This window comes from Emys orbicularis, chromosome 1, assembly GCF_028017835.1.
Source record: "Emys orbicularis isolate rEmyOrb1 chromosome 1, rEmyOrb1.hap1, whole genome shotgun sequence".
Lineage (NCBI taxonomy): Eukaryota > Metazoa > Chordata > Testudines > Emydidae > Emys > Emys orbicularis.
In genome coordinates this window covers 94,643,869-94,660,544 of record NC_088683.1, presented here as the reverse complement: position 1 = coordinate 94,660,544, position 16,676 = coordinate 94,643,869, and the positions used below count along the sequence as shown (strand labels likewise).

Genomic DNA, 16,676 nt, shown 5'->3' with positions numbered 1-16,676 from the left:
TCTATGCTGATTGTTCACCCTACGTTAGGAATATTCTAGGCCAGGCGTGAACCTCTGACATCCACACCGTAGCAGACAGACCCGAGTCAAACCAACCATATCCCAGGCTCCCTAGCACCCTCCCAGAATGTGGCTGCTCTAGCCTTGACTGTGGGAAAGCTTTACTGCCCATCCTGCACGTTACAGGAAGTTTGATCAGCCTGCCAACACTGCCTGCCGAGCAACATGGAAGAGGCCCCTTTTCAAGAACTTTTCTTGCTTGCGCTGTCCCGCCTGTGTCAGGAATGGGGCAGAGTTTCCGTGAGGCGCTGGTGGACATTTCAGCGGCACTTTCTGACCCACCAAAGTCCAGGGGTGCTGGATGATGGAAACCATGGAAACCATGTATTTGGTGTTTGTTATTACTGCTTCAAGCCAGCGGTTGCGGCCAGTTCCAGTTCCAGCACCACTGCCAAAGGCACCTGAAAGAGCTTGTGGTGATGGAGGAGGAGGAGTATCCAGGCACGGCAGACACTCACTGGCTGATGCTGCACAGTACACTCAGCATACACGCTGGAAACTCTGCCCACAGTCTTACCACCAGAGTTAAAGGAGGGTCTCCAGTCAGTTTTAGAGATTTGTGCCTCTGCAACTACAAGAGGTTAGAGTGATCACTCACACTTGATCGGGTCAGAAATTCCATGTAGTAGCATAAGGGTTTCTTATCTAGATTTTCTCAGAGCAATTCTATAAATTTGGATGTAGACTTAACATGGGCAATAACTAATATGCTTTAAAAGCCAATTAAAATGCAATTTGCTTTGTTTACAACTCAGAACAAGACGTTGACATTTAGAAATTTCCCACAAAATGAAAGTTTTTAAAAAAAGGTTTCAGGTTAATCAAAATTTTAAAAATACTATAAAAATAAAACAAACCACAAAATAAATGAAAAATTGAAATGTGCTGTTCTGACAACCTCAAAACAGAATGTCAAGTATCAGAGGGGTAGCCGTGTTAGTCTGAATCTGTAAAAAGCAACAGAGGGTCCGTGGCACCTTTAAGACTAACAGAAGTATTGGGAGCATAAACTTTGGTGGGTAAGTGAGGTTCTTACCCACGAAAGCTTATGCTCCCAATACTTCTGTTAGTCTTAAAGATGCCACAGGACCCTCTGTTGTTCAAAACAGAATGTTTCAAGCCTATCAAAATGTTTCATTTTGATTTTTTCTAAATGAAATGTTGTCAAAAGCGACATGTTTCATTGTTTCAATTTTGCAACCCGCTGTTCTAGAAAGATATAAAAACAGATCAGGTTTTTGTTCTGGAACATGTTTCCAGCCATGGAATTCCCAGCAGCCTGCCTTTGAACGAAGCTGTGACTTGGGAGGATGAAGGAAGTCTTCACTGTGATCTTTGCCAAAACGATTAAAAAGTGTCTCTAAACTGTACATGGTCGGCTTATGTCAGGGCTGTTCCACGGCCAAGAGAGCGAAGGACCCAGGTACGGCACCCACTAGAGTGCGGCACTGCCTCAGTACAAAGTTCCAACTATCAGCCTATTCTTCAGCTGATTTCTGAGCATGAACTCATTAGACTCACTAGATAAGGGAAAACCAGAAGAAATAGAACAGGGAGCTGTTCATAGCAGTTCTATTAGCAATAGGATTTTGCTTGGAAACTTTACAACGAGGGAAGCTAACAGGGAGTGTTCCCATCACTAATATATTCACGGAGTCAAAGAGACCTGCCCGTCTCCTCCTACCTTCTCTATCTCTTGTAGAAAAGCATCGGTGAAGTCTCTCTTTTGGGTAGGATTCCAGGTCGTCCTGTGCTCCTTCACAAGCTCATCTGTGAAGTCCAGGACCTCCTTTTGGGATCGGAAGACGCTCTGTGGCACTCCAGGGATGCGCAGCAGCCAAGGTACTACGAGAAGGAGCTAAGATAATACAGTGAGAGAGAAAACCATACCCTATGGCTCCCAGAAAAGAATCACTAAACTACAATCTTCCTGATCAATCAAATGGCAGCTTCTTACCGACCAAATCATACGTGCTGAGTTACCTGGGGCAGGAATCCAGCTTCTTCGTTCAAGGCCTGTTCAATCAAATGCAGCAACCTCTGAAATTTCTTATTGTCATAGTCAAAGCGCTCACTATAGACGAGGGAGCAGATCACATTGCTAACTGCGTTGTTTATAAGAAAATGTGGATCAAAAGGACGACCTGAAAAACATACAGGACCAACCAAAGACATTAGGAGTCACAACATCATTGTAGCCTGCCCCTCGCTGCATGGAACATACTGAGCAAGAACCTCTAACATTTCAAGACTGCTTATGGAACAAACCAGTTTAAAGTCCATGCTTATGTAACCTGGGGAAGTTAAAGATGCCTCATATACTAACAGGGTTGGGCCTGGTCAATACTTGGAAGAGAGACCACCATGGAAAACTTAAGAATTTCAGGTTTGTGCTGCTGCAGATTCAGTCAGTGGTACTGTAGGGATAAGGCCTTTGTCTGCAGCCATATTAGGAAGCAGCAGCCATTAGCTAAGAAGTCACATCCTCACATTCCATCTAAAATACATTAAAACAATGTAATATCGGGCTGTTAAGAAGGTGATCCTGTCCTAATAGCACCCACTATCACCAGATAAAGAAACAGATCTTAAGATGGTTAAAGAAAACTTAGTCTGATAGCATCCTGTCTGGCATGAAATCACTTATCAATAGTTGTGGTTGTCAAATCCTCATTTCTTTCTTGTTTTATCTTTATGGTCCCCACTTCTCTATTGTTTGTGTGTATGATCTCTGTCTGGTTCTTTGTTTTTGTCTGTTACATAATTAATTTTGCTAGGTGTAAATTAGTTAAGGTGACGGGGTCTGATTGGTTAGAGAATTTTGTTACAATATGTTAGAATTGGTTAGTAAAATGATTGGTTAATATAGCTAAGCAGGACTCAAGTTTCACTATATAAACTGGGGTCCAAGAAGGAGACCAGCAGAGAAGGAACAGAAGGATAAGAAGGAGGAAAGACCTGGAAGAAGAACTCACCGCTAAGACACAGCCTAAGATCAAAGCTGCAAAGAATCCTCTGCACGACCGTGACATGCAGCAACCAGAATCCAGACAAGACTGCCCTTGCATGGCCAACGGGGGGAAAGTCCGCCTGCCTGACCAGGATTGGTGAGCATAGCACTGTATGCTTAGCATGTGTATTCTGCTTGGTAATTGTTAATAAATAGAGATTATTACTGTGTAAGGCTCTTTCACGGGTAAAAGGTCTTGCAAACCCGCAAACAGTACGCCCTGAGCCCTAGGAATAGGGGAAGGGTGGGTGTCTAAATTAAGAGGGTTACATCTTGAGCCCTAAGAACTGGGTAAAGTGGGTGCCTCTAGAGTGTGGGAGTAACAGAGAACTGTGTGCCGGTAACAGTACTCATCTCTGCCTCAGTACTGAACCCGTGCCTGCTGTGTACAGACAGATGTTACTGGGCTGCTACAGACATTTTTTAGTTGAGGCATAAAAGTGATATCCTTAAAGACTTCATGGCATGTTTTGGAAGCATGTTAGTGTTGATGCCTTCACCAGATTCCAGCTGAGGTAATTACATTCTACCAACCTAAAATTCCCCTTGCACATTCAATTGGAGATGTTGGGTTGTTTGTTTGGTTTTTTTACTTCCCAACACAAACTCTCATGTTAAAACATCTGTCAGGCTATCATATTATCCTTTCATTTCCTTATGTATGGAAGTCACACTGGTCCCCTGCCCCATCTCCCTTGATGCTACAAACCTTGTTCAGAACAGATCGCAGAGCATAGAAATCCAGCTTCCTCGGTCACACGCTGCTCCAGGGATTTCTTTCCCATGCCAAAGTTCCTCAAGGTGGAGAGTGCAAATCTCCTTTGCTCCTTCCAGGCATGACCATATCTTGCAAGCACCAACCCTGGAAAATATTAATAAACAAGAGACATAATCACCTCTGGGAAGCACTATGCAAAATTCACTGGAGAGCAACAAAATAGGGCTGGAGGGACTGGCTTCTGAGGAAGGATAAAAGGAACCAAGTATAGCTTGGCCAAATGGCAACTAATGGGAGCTATTATTGCATCCTTCAGAGGTGTAGGTGGTTAGTGCAGAAGGAGAGGGATTATTCAGGGAGCTCCAAGATATAGCTAGGAGTAATGGCATGAAATTCAGGGCCAGATCCGCACCTGGTATAACCTGATGTAGTTAATGGAGATAAGCCATGCTATACTCTAAGGGTGTGAGCCTCAGGTTGGATGTCAGAAAACATTTCCCAATTATTAGATCTATTAAACTACTCAATAGTCTCTCAAAGGAATTAATGGATGCCCCATCACAAGTCATTTAAGATTGGATTGGACAAAGCACTGGAGAACATACTATAGGGAGCATCCCAGCACTGGCCAGAGTATGGGCCAGGGTGAGGTTGAGAAGATAGGTGGTGCGTAATGGAGGCTGGGGAAGGCTAAGCCTCCCCAAACCTCTGCTAATACTCCCCGCCATGGCCCCGGGCCAGTGGGAGGACTCAGAACTCCTCCAGCCAGCCTGGGCTCGGGGTGGCTCAGGCAGGCGGTGGCTTGGGCGGGGCTTCTCCAGCCGCAGTAGGGAGCTTGGGGCAGGGCAGGGGACTAGTCTCCCCAAATGGGGGGTTCACACACTGCCCATGGTTGAGAAAATGTGACTCTATAGATATTTTTCCAGCTCTAATCTTTGTTATGAAAGTGCTTTGGGATAACCCGAGATGATTCCAGCCCAACAAGCCTCCCTTTTAGGTTGCATTTCTTTCTACCCTCCCCCACTTTCACTCTTGGGTCCTGGAGGTTCCTCAGAAGGAGGTGATTTCTTTTACAAGCCGAGGAAGGTACATACATATGGTGAGGGATAGGAAACTGCCCGTTCTGACAGTGGCAGCCAATCGGTATTGATTAGCATGTACATTCTACTGAACATTTCAGACTGGCCACGTCTTAGTAGTTGTTGCAGTGCTGCAGTTGGGAAGGAGACTCCCCATTTTCATCTAACCTGACTTCCTCCTCATGAGAGGTAGTGTCAGGGGAAGACTTCAGCAAAAGCAACATCAGCAGAGGGACAAGAGAGGAGACAGTTCACTCCTTAAGTCCCCTTTAACCTCTCCAGGAGCTCAAATGATAAAGCCAGTCCCCCTGCAACACTGCCAGAGAACTATGGTAGTTTCCAAGGTACTTGCCTTCGGCGTTCTCTCCATAACCCAAGTGCTCATATATAGGAAAGTATGGTCGGGCAGCAAAGTCCTCTGATTTCTGGACCAATGCTTCCTTTACTGCTTTGAATCCATTCACTACTATCAGATTACTCCAGCAGTTCTGAAGACTAAAGACATTTCCATATTTTTTACTCAGCTGCCAAGAAAAGAAAAAGGGAAAATAAATTGTTGGAAGCCAGATGACACTTAAATTTGCTGGAAAGCAAGCCTGAAAAAATCATCTTGCATTTCTGTACGCTCTCTAACTGAGAAGGATCTCAGAGCACTCTATTGGGCTTGTTAGCTAATCACTGATGTGCAGCCACTTCTGGAGTGGAACAACTCACAGCAGCACTACACAGCCACTTACACAGGGAGAGAAGAATACCACCATTGTCAGCTGAAGGTGCAGGAAGAGTTTATGTCAACAGAACGTAACTAACCAAGTTGAAATTTGGCCAGGGATCTTGTGAAAGTGACGTGGGGTCTTTAACAACTACCAGCAGTCAGGATCTCTTTCGGTGTCTTCAAGAATAACTGACCCAAGCGTACATTGTTCCTTAAAACCATGGTGTGGCACTGGTTTAACCACCGACACAGAGAGCCTTCTACAACACTTCCTGCAGCACATGGCTTTGCACAGGAGATATCCCATTCTAATACTGACCAGGCCCAACCTTGCTTAGTTTATGAAATCTGATATTATCACAGAGGGTGTAGTAATGCTGGCTACAGATACACACAAAATAAAAATTACTGACATAAGGGATTGGGGGCGGTGGAGGGCGTTTGCTGTGATGCTGGCAAATGAGGTGCCAGCTCTTGCCCAGGCTGCAGGCATTAGCTAAGAACTAACAAACTCATCGCTTGAGACCAGACCAGTTCACCTGTATGTTAGTTTGCTCAAAATAGGTATTAGTCTTACAAGAATGTATTTAGTGTTTAGACTCTGTGAAATGCTTGTGAGCTGCTGCAGGCATTAATCTCACTTGCAATGTCTCTGTTCCGCACCATAAGAAAATATGTAAGTTTTGCTTTATAACTTTGCAAATGGCTGCTCTGAACTTGTGAACCCAGGCACAGGAATCCTCCTTCACCCCATCAAGAAGGGCTGTCAAAATCAGCTGGGTCAAGGAATATTGCAAACAAAGGATTGGCTAATGGGCCTATCGCACCTTGGAAATGCCATGTGCAAGGAAGCCTGTTCTGTGGACTTGGAAGCTGAATGAAGGAAATAAAACAAAGTCACAGGAAAATTTTCCATCTGTTTGGCTGTCTGAACTCTGACAGGGCGAGAGTCCCCATGACACCTCTGCACTGACATTCGTTCGTCTACATGGAGCTATTTATCTAGGTTTCTCAGTTGGTGCCCATCACCACAGTATCTGAGGGCCACGTATCTGAGTGTCATTTGTCCTGTGGGGAGGCAATCTCTGTTCCCCCATAACAAGAGACTGACTTTTTTGTTCTAATTCAATATAAAGGTGCACGAGTGATAGTGAGCAGGCGCTTGTTTACACTAGAAAGTTGTAGTGCTTGAGCTCTACTAGTATAGTTCAAGCAGTACAACCCCCCTAGTATGGGGACAGTCCTATCAGTATAACGGTGCTTTATACCAGTACAGTGAGGGGAATAAGCTATATTGGTGTAAGACACTTGTATGAGGATATAACTGTCTGCACAGTAGAAGTTGTGCTGGGACAACTATTAAGGGAGATGTAAATAAATGCATCCCTACCCAAAATAGTTATCGAACTACCAAGAACTGTGTGCAGACCAGGCCTTTAAACGTTAGGAAACACCAGAATGAAGGTTGCTTGTACGACCTTAGCACGGTGTCGTTGTGCGTATGTCTTATGATACAGACTCACAGGTGTGGCCTTGGGGTCAGTTCCCTTCCCCACTCTGCATCAGTTTCCTCCAAACTACCAGGGGAAGTGGTGGTTTCTCCATCTCTCGATGTCTTCCAATGAAGACTAGATGCCTTTCTGGAGTGTGCTTTGGTCCAAAACTAGCCACTGTGCTATACAAGAGGTCTGTGATATCTAGCCACTGTGCTATACAAGATGCTATGCAAGAGGCGGGGGGAGGGAGGGGTCAGATTATATGATCTAATGGTCTCTTCTGGCCTTAAAGTCTAGAAATCTCTGAAAACCGGAGTGTGGCACATTGAGCAGCCTCTGATGTTTTCATGAGTAGCCTGATTGATCCCCAGAGCTAACAGTGAGTGTGTGTCTGTGTGTGTGGGGGTGATACAGGCGGAGCAGCTCAAACATCCAAAGGGGCTGGCCAGGAGCAGGACATTAGCCCCACAGGGCAGGGGTGGGTGTGGCAGTGACATCACAAGGGCCTTTTGCAGCACCTCGGCTGATTGGTGAAAAGAGGTTGGGAGGCGGTGACCTCACAGAGAGTCCATGGCAACGGGCAGGCAGGACAGGTTGCAGGGCAGGGGCAATCTCAGAGACCCCCCTTGGTTTGCTGCAGCCAGTCTCCTTCTCGAGGTTTCCCCTTGAGGCCTGAGGGAGAATTCAGGTTCAGGTACGTGAGCGCGAGGAGGAGCCTCTTCGGAGTTTCCCCCTTTCCCACTACTGATTTAGCTGGAAAACAGCCGTCCCTGTTGAGAAGGTCAGAGCCTCAGAGCGGTTTGGAACCTGTTCAGCCTGAGCCATCTGGTGCCGGCCAAATTCTAGGCATGGAAAACACTAGGTTAAAGTGGGAGAATTTTTCCCCCACTTAGGCCTTTGTCCCTTAGAGTCACTGGGGACATTGGGGTTTGTGTCTCTTTTGTTTTCCAATTTCCCTTCTTCCCTCCCTCCACAGGCGAGGAGGGGGCTGCTCTCCAGCCCTCATTGTGGGAGGCCCTCACAAAGCCATGGGACAGGAAGAGTGCTCTGACAGTGATCCCCACTGGTGAGCTGGGCCATCCTTTGGTCCATGTGGTGAGACCCCTCAGCCTCCCGCCCCGCAAAGTCTCAATGCTGGTTGGCTGAGCTGGGGGCTAAAGCTGGACCCTTTCTACTCCATCAGTTTACCTGACAGCTTAGAGAGTTAAACAGGCTGTAGGTCTCCTCCTGCAGCAACAGAACGGGCCTGTCCCAAGAGCCCCTCCTTGCCACAGTTTGATCAGGGCCAGGTGCCTGACAGACTATCATCTACCTGTCACAGGTAGGGGCCCGGGCAGAGACAGATGCATCATGTAGGTCAATGCCTGGCTGCGAAGATGGTGTCGCCAGGAGGGCTTTGGCTTCCTGGACCACGGGATGCTATTTGAGGAAGGACTGCTAGGCAGCAATGGCGTTCACCTTTCGAGGAGGGGAAAGACCCTATTTGGACACAGACTGGCTAACCTAGTGAGGAGGGCTTTAAACTAGGTTCGACGGGGACAGGTGAGCAAAGCCCGCAGGTAAGTGGGGAACATGGAGACCTGGGAGATGGGTCGGAAACGAGAGGGAGTGTGGGCTATATTGGCAGAGAGAAAGGAGGGTCAGGACAAAACTGGGAGGAAAGATCAAACCAGTAGCTTAGATGCCTATATACTAATGCGAGAAGTATGGGTAATAAGCAGGAAGAACTGGAAGTGCTAATAAATAAATACAACTATGACATTGTTGGCATCACTGAAACTTGGTGGGATAATACACATGATTGGAATGTTGATGTGGATGGATACAGCTTGCTCAGGAAGGATAGACAGGGGGAAAAGGGAGGAGGTGTTGCCTTATATATTAAAAATGTACACACTTGGACTGAGGTAGAGATGGACATAGGAGATGGAAGTGTTGAGAGTCTCTGGGTTAGGCTAAAAGGGGTAAAAAACAAGGGTGATGTCATGCTAGGAGTCTACTACAGGCCACCTAATCAGGTGGAAGAGGTGGATGAGGCTTTTTTTAAACAACTAACAAAATCATCCAAAGCCCAAGATTTGGTGGTGATGGGGGACTTCAACTATCCGGATATATGTTGGGAAAATAACACAGCGGGGCACAGACTATCCAACAAATTCTTGGACTGCATTGCAGACAACTTTTTATTTCAGAAGGTTGAAAAAGCTACTGGGGGGAAGCTGTTCTAGACTTGATTTTAACAAATAGGGAGGAACTCGTTGAGAATTTGAAAGTAGAAGGCAGCTTGGGTGAAAGTGATCATGAAATCATAGAGTTTGCAATTCTAAGGATGGGTAGAAGGGAGAACAGCAAATTAGAGACAATGGATTTCAGGAAGGCGGATTTTGGTAAGCTCAGAGAGTTGATAGGTAAGGTCCCATGGGAATCAAGACTGAGGGGAAAAACAACTGAGGAGAGTTGGCAGTTTTTCAAAGGGAAACTATTAAGGGCCCAAAAGCAAGCTATTCCGCTGGTTAGGAAAGATAGAAAATGTGGCAAAAGACCACCTTGGCTTAACCACGAGATCTTGCATGATCTAAAAAATAAAAAGAAGTCATATAAAAAATGGAAACTAGGACAGATTACAAAGGATGAATATAGGCAAACAACACAGGAATGCAGGGGCAAGATTAGAAAGGGAAAGGCACAAAATGAGCTCAAACTAGCTACGGGAATAAAGGGAAACAAGAAGACTTTTTATCAATACCTTAGGTTTCAGAGTAGCAGCCGTGTTAGTCTGTATCCTCAAAAATAACAGGAGTACTTGTGGCACCTTAGAGACTAACAAATTTATTAGAGCATAAGCTTTCGTGGGTTGTAGCCCACGAAAGCTTATGCTCTAATAAATTTGTTAGTCTCTAAGGTGCCACAAGTACTCCTGTTATTTTTATCAATACCTTAGAAGCAAGAGGAAGACCAAAGACAGGGTAGGCCCACTGCTTAGTGAAGAGGGAGAAACAGTAACAGGAAACTTGGAAATGGCAGAGATGCTTAATGAGTTCTTTGTTTCGGTCTTCACCGAGAAGTCTGAAGGAATGCCTAACATAGTGAATGCTAATGGGAAGGGGGTAGGTTTAGCAGATAAAATAAAAAAAGAACAAGTTAAAAATCATTTAGAAAAGTTAGATGCCTGCAAGTCACCAGGGCCTGATGAAATGCATCCTAGAATACTCAAGGAGCTAATAGAGGAGGTATCTGAGCCTCTAGCTATTATCTTTGGAAAATCATGGGAGACGGGAGAGATTCCAGAAGACTGGAAAAGGGCAAATATAGTGCCCATCTATAAAAAGGGAAATAAAAACAACCCAGGAAACTACAGACCAGTTAGTTTAACTTCTGTGCCAGGGAAGATAATGGAGCAAGTAATTAAGGAAATCATCTGCAAACACTTGGAAGGTGGTAAGGTGATAGGGAACAGCCAGCATGGATTTGTAAAGAACAAATCGTGTCAAACCAATCTGATAGCTTTCTTCGATAGGATAACGAGTCTTGTGGATAAGGGAGAAGCTGTGGATGTGGTATACCTAGACTTTAGTAAGGCATTTGATACGGTCTCGCATGATATTCTTATCGATAAACTAGGCAAATACAATTTAGATGGGGCTACTATAAGGTGGGTGCATAACTGGCTGGATAACCGTAGTCAGAGAGTTGTTATTAATGGTTCCCAATCCTGCTGGAAAGGCATAACGAGTGGGGTTCCGCAGGGGTCTGTTTTGGGACCGGCTCTGTTCATTATCTTCATCAACGACTTAGATATTGGCATAGAAAGTACGCTTATTAAGTTTGCGGATGATACCAAACTGGGAGGGATTGCAACTGCTTTGGAGGACAGGGTCATAATTCAAAATGATCTGGACAAATTGGAGAAATGGTCTGAGTTAAACAGGATGAAGTTTAACAAAGACAAATGCAAAGTGCTCCACTTAGGAAGAAAAAATCAGTTTCACACATACAGAATGGGAAGAGACTGTCTAGGAAGGAGTACGGCAGAAAGGGATCTAGGGGTTATAGTGGACCACAAGCTAAATATGAGTCAACAGTGTGATGCTGCTGCAAAAAAAGCAAACATGATTCTGGGATGTATTAACAGGTGTGTTGTGAGCAAGACACGAGCAGTCATTCTTCCGCTCTACTCTGCTCTGGTTAGGCCTCAGCTGGAGTATTGTGTCCAGTTCTGGGCACCGCATTTCAAGAAAGATGTGGAGAAATTGGAAAGGGTCCAGAGAAGAGCAATGAGAATGATTAAAGGTCTTGAGAACATGACCTATGAAGGAGGCTGAAAGAACTGGGTTTGTTTAGTTTGGAAAAGAGAAGACTTAGAGGGGACATGATAGCAGTTTTCAGGATTCTAAAAGGGTGTCATAAGGAGGAGGGAGAAAACTTGTTCACCTTAGCCTCTGAGGATAGAAGAAGAAGCAATGGGCTTAAACTGCAGCAAGGGAGGTCTAGGTTGGACATTAGGAAAAAGTTCCTAACTGTCAGGGTGGTTAAACACTGGAATAAATTGCCTAGGGAGGTTGTGGAATCTCCATCTCTGGAGATATTTAAGAGTAGGTTAGATAAATGTTTATCAGGGATGGTCTAGACAGTATTTGGTCCTGCCATGCGGGCAGGGGACTGGACTCGATGACCTCTCGAGGTCCCTTCCAGTCCTAGAATTTATGAATCTAGGAATCTGCCCTACATGGGCTCTTTGCTTTTAAATTAGCTTCCCATACGGAGCCTGGGTCCAGACTCCACTTAAAGGGACCAGCAACCCCATGACACCTCTGCACTGACATTCGTTCGTCTACATGGAGCTATTTATCTAGGTTTCTCAGTTGGTGCCCATCACCACAGGATCTGAGGGCCAAGTATCTGAGTGTCATTTGTCCTGTGGGGAGGCAATCTCTGTTCCCCCGTAACAAGAGACTGACTTTTTTGTTCTAATTCAATATAAAGGTGCACGAGTGATAGTGAGCAGGGGCTTGTTTACACTAGAAAGTTGTAGTGCTTGAGCTCTACTAGTATAGTTCAAGCAGTACAACCCCCCTAGTATGGGGACAGTCCTATCAGTATAACGGTGCTTTATACCAGTACAGTGAGGGGAATAAGCTATATTGGTGTAAGACACTTGTATGAGGCTATAACTGTGTGCACAGTAGAAGTTGTGCGGGGACAACTATTAAGGGAGATGTAAATAAATGCATCCCTACCCAAAATAGTATAGAACTACCAAGAACTGTGTGCAGACCAGGCCTTTAAACGTTAGGAAACACCAGAATGAAGGTTGCTTGTACGACCTTAGCACGGTGTCGTTGTGTGTATGTCTTATGATACAGACTCACAGGTGTGGCCTTGGGGTCAGTTCCCTTCCCCTCTCTGCATCAGTTTCCTCCAAACTACCAGGGGAAGTGGTGGTTTCTCCATCTCTTGATGTCTTCCAATGAAGACTAGATGCCTTTCTGGAGTGTGCTTTGGTCCAAAACTAGCCACTGTGCTATACAAGAGGTCTGTGCTATCTAGCCACTGTGCTATACAAGATGCTATACAAGAGGCGGGGAGGGGAGGGGTCAGATTATATGATCTAATGGTCTCTTCTGGCCTTAAAGTCTAGAAATCTCTGAAAACCGGAGTGAGGCACATTGAGCAGCCTCTGATGTTTTCATGAGTAGCCTGATTAATCCCCAGAGCTAACAGTGAGTGTGTGTGTGTGTTTGTGTGTGTGTGTGTGGGGCGATACAGGGGGAGCAGCTCAAACATCCAAAGGGGCTGGCCAGGAGCAGGACATTAGCCCCACACGGCAGGGGTGGGTGTGGCAGTGACATCACAAGGGCCTTTTGCAGCACCTCGGCTGATTGGTGAAAAGAGGTTGGGAGGCGGTGACCTCACAGAGAGTCCATGGCAACGGGCAGGCAGGAGAGGCTGCAGGGCAGGGGCAATCTCAGAGACCCCACTTGGTTTGCTGCAGCCAGTCTCCTTCCCGAGGTCTCCCCTTGAGGCCTGAGGGAGAATTCAGGTTCAGGTACGTGAGCGCGAGGAGGAGCCTCTTCGGAGTTTCCCCCTTTCCCACTACTGATTTAGCTGGAAAACAGCCATCCCTGTTGAGAAGGTCAGAGCCTCAGAGCGGTTTGGAACCTGTTCAGCCTGAGCCATCTGGTGCCGGCCAAATTCTAGGCATGGAAAACACTAGGTTAAGGTGGGAGAATTTTTCCCCCACTTAGGCCTTTGTCCCTTAGAGTCACTGGGGACATTGGGGTTTGTGTCTCTTTTGTTTTCCCTTTTCCCTTCTTCCCTCCCTCCACAGGCGAGGAGGGGGCTGCTCTCCAGCCCTCATTGTGGGAGGCCCTCACAAAGCCATGGGACAGGAAGAGTGCTCTGACAGTGATCCCTACTGGTGAGCTGGGCCATCCTTTGGGCCATGTGGTGAGACCCCTTAGCCTCCCGTCCCGCAGAGTCTCAATGCTGATTGGCTGAGCTGGGGGCTAAAGCTGGACCCTTTCTACTCCATCAGTTTACCTGACAGCTTAGAGAGTTAAACAGGCTGTAGGTCTCCTCCTGGGCCTGTCCCAAGAGCCCCTCCTTGCCACTGAGTCCTGATGGCCTTTGATCAGGGCCAGGTGCCTGACAGACCATCATCTGCCCTACATGGGCTCTTTGCTTTTAAATTAGCTTCCCATACGGAGCCTGGGCCCAGACTCCACTTAAAGGGACCAGCAACCCCATGACACCTCGGCACTGACATTCGTTCGTCTACATGGAGCTATTTATCTAGGTTTCTCAGTTGGTGCCCAGCACCACAGGATCTGAGAGCCAAGTATCTGAGTGTCATTTGTCCTGTGGGGAGGCAATCTCTGTTCCCCCGTAACAAGAGACTGACTTATTTGTTCTAATTCAATATAAAGGTTCACGAGTGATAGTGAGCAGGGGCTTGTTTACACTAGAAAGTTGTAGTGCTTGAGCTCTACTAGTATAGTTCAAACAGTACAAGCCCCCTAGTATGGGGACAGTCATATCAGTATAACGGTGCTTTATACCAGTACAGTGAGGGGAATAAGCTATATTGGTGTAAGACACTTGTATGAGGCTATAACTGTGTGCACAGTAGAAGTTGTGCTGGGACAACTATTAAGGGAGATGTAAATAAATGCATCCCTACCCAAAATAGTATAGAACTACCAAGAACTGTGTGCAGACCAGGCCTTTAAACGTTAGGAAACACCAGAATGAAGGTTGCTTGTACGACCTTAGCACGGTGTCGTTGTGCGTATGTCTTATGATACAGACTCACAGGTGTGGCCTTGGGGTCAGTTCCCTTCCTCTCTCTGCATCAGTTTCCTCCAAACTACCAGGGGAAGTGGTGGTTTCTCCATCTCTTGATGTCTTCCAATGAAGACTAGATGCCTTTCTGGAGTGTGCTTTGGTCCAAAACTAGCCACTGTGCTATACAAGAGGTCTGTGCTATCTAGCCACTGTGCTATACAAGATGCTATACAAAAGGCGGGGAGGGGAGGGGTCAGATTATATGATCTAATGGTCTCTTCTGGCCTTAAAGTCTAGAAATCTCTGAAAACCGGAGTGTGGCACATTGAGCAGCCTCTGATGTTTTCATGAGATTAATCCCCAGAGCTAACAGTGAGTGTGTCTGTGTGTTTGTGTGTGTGTGTGTGGGGCGATACAGGGGGAGCAGCTCAAACATCCAAAGGGGCTGGCCAGGAGCAGGACATTAGCCCCACAGGGCAGGGGTGGGTGTGGCAGTGACATCACAAGGGCCTTTTGCAGCACCTCGGCTGATTGGTGAAAAGAGGTTGGGAGGCGGTGACCTCACAGAGAGTCCATGGCAACGGGCAGGCAGGACAGGCTGCAGGGCAGGGGCAATCTCAGAGACCCCCCTTGGTTTGCCGCAGCCAGTCTCCTTCCCGAGGTCTCCCCTTGAGGCCTGAGGGAGAATTCAGGTTCAGGTACGTGAGCGCGAGGAGGAGCCTCTTCGGAGTTTCCCCCTTTCCCACTACTGATTTAGCTGGAAAACAGCCGTCCCTGTTGAGAAGGTCAGAGCCTCAGAGCGGTTTGGAACCTGTTCAGCCTCAGCCATCTGGTGCCGGACAAATTCTAGGCATGGAAAACACTAGGTTAAAGTGGGAGAATTTTTCCCCCACTTAGGCCTTTGTCCCTTAGAGTCACTGGGGACATTGGGGTTTGTGTCTCTTTTGTTTTCCCTTTTCCCTTCTTCCCTCCCTCCACAGGCGAGGAGGGGGCTGCTCTCCAGCCCTCATTGTGGGAGGCCCTCACAAAGCCATGGGACAGGAAGAGTGCTCTGACAGTGATCCCCACTGGTGAGCTGGGCCATCCTTTGGGTCATGTGGTGAGACCCCTCAGCCTCCCGTCCCGCGGAGTCTCAATGCTGATTGGCTGAGCTGGGGGCTAAAGCTGGACCCTTTCTACTCCATCAGTTTACCTGACAGCTTAGAGAGTTAAACAGGCTGTAGGTCTCCTCCTGCAGCAACAGAACGGGCCTGTCCCAAGAGCCCCTCCTTGCCACTGAGTCCTGATGGCCTTTGATCAGGGCCAGGTGCCTGACAGACAATCATCTGCCCTACATGGGCTCTTTGCTTTTAAATTAGCTTCCCATACGGAGCCTGGGCCCAGACTCCACTTAAAGGGACCAGCAACCCCATGACACCTCTGCACTGACATTCGTTCGTCTACATGGAGCTATTTATCTAGGTTTCTCAGTTGGTGCCCATCACCACAGGATCTGAGGGCCAAGTATCTGAGTGTCATTTGTCCTGTGGGGAAGCAATCTCTGTTCCCCCGTAACAAGAGACTGACTTTTTTGTTCTAATTCAATATAAAGGTGCACGAGTGATAGTGAGCAGGGGCTTGTTTACACTAGAAAGTTGTAGTGCTTGAGCTCTACTAGTATAGTTCAAGCAGTACAAGCCCCCTAGTATGGAGACAGTCCTATCAGTATAACGGTGCTTTATACCAGTACAGTGAGGGGAATAAGCTATATTGGTATAAGACACTTGTATTAGGATATAACTGTGTGCACAGTAGAAGTTGTGCTGGGACAACTATTAAGGGAGATGTAAATAAATACATCCCTACCCAAAATAGTTATAGAACTACCAAGAACTGTGTGCAGACCAGGCCTTTAAACGTTAGGAAACACCAGAATGAAGGTTGCTTGTACGAGCTAAGCACGGTGTCATTGTGCGTATGTCTTATGATACAGACTCACAGGTGTGGCCTTGGGGTCAGTTCCCTTCCCCTCTCTGCATCAGTTTCCTCCAAACTACCAGGGGAAGTGGTGGTTTCTCCATCTCTTGATGTCTTCCAATGAAGACTAGATGCCGTTCTGGAGTGTGCTTTGGTCCAAAACTAGCCACTGTGCTATACAAGATGCTATACAAGAGGCGGGGAGGGGAGGGGTCAGATTATATGATCTAATGGTCTCTTCTGGCCTTAAAGTCTAGAAATCTCTGAAAACCGGAGTGTGGCACATTGAGCAGCCTCTGATGTTTTCATGAGTAGCCTGATTGATCCCCAGAGCTAACAGTGAGTGTGTGTGTGGGGG

The 16,676-nt window shown here is 46.7% G+C and overlaps 1 protein-coding gene across 1 annotated transcript in view; it reads right to left on the bottom strand.

The window, feature by feature from the left end:
- Window positions 1-16,676, bottom strand: part of LOC135873112 (cytochrome P450 2D14-like) — a 35,284-nt gene that overhangs the window by 10,102 nt on the left and 8,506 nt on the right. The window contains exons 2-5 of the mRNA XM_065397590.1: window positions 5,220-5,391; window positions 3,780-3,932; window positions 2,044-2,204; window positions 1,745-1,918 (exon numbers count right to left, since the gene is read on the bottom strand). Coding sequence (XP_065253662.1) covers window positions 1,745-1,918; window positions 2,044-2,204; window positions 3,780-3,932; window positions 5,220-5,391 — 660 coding nt within the window. The remainder of the gene's footprint in view (window positions 1-1,744; window positions 1,919-2,043; window positions 2,205-3,779; window positions 3,933-5,219; window positions 5,392-16,676) is intronic.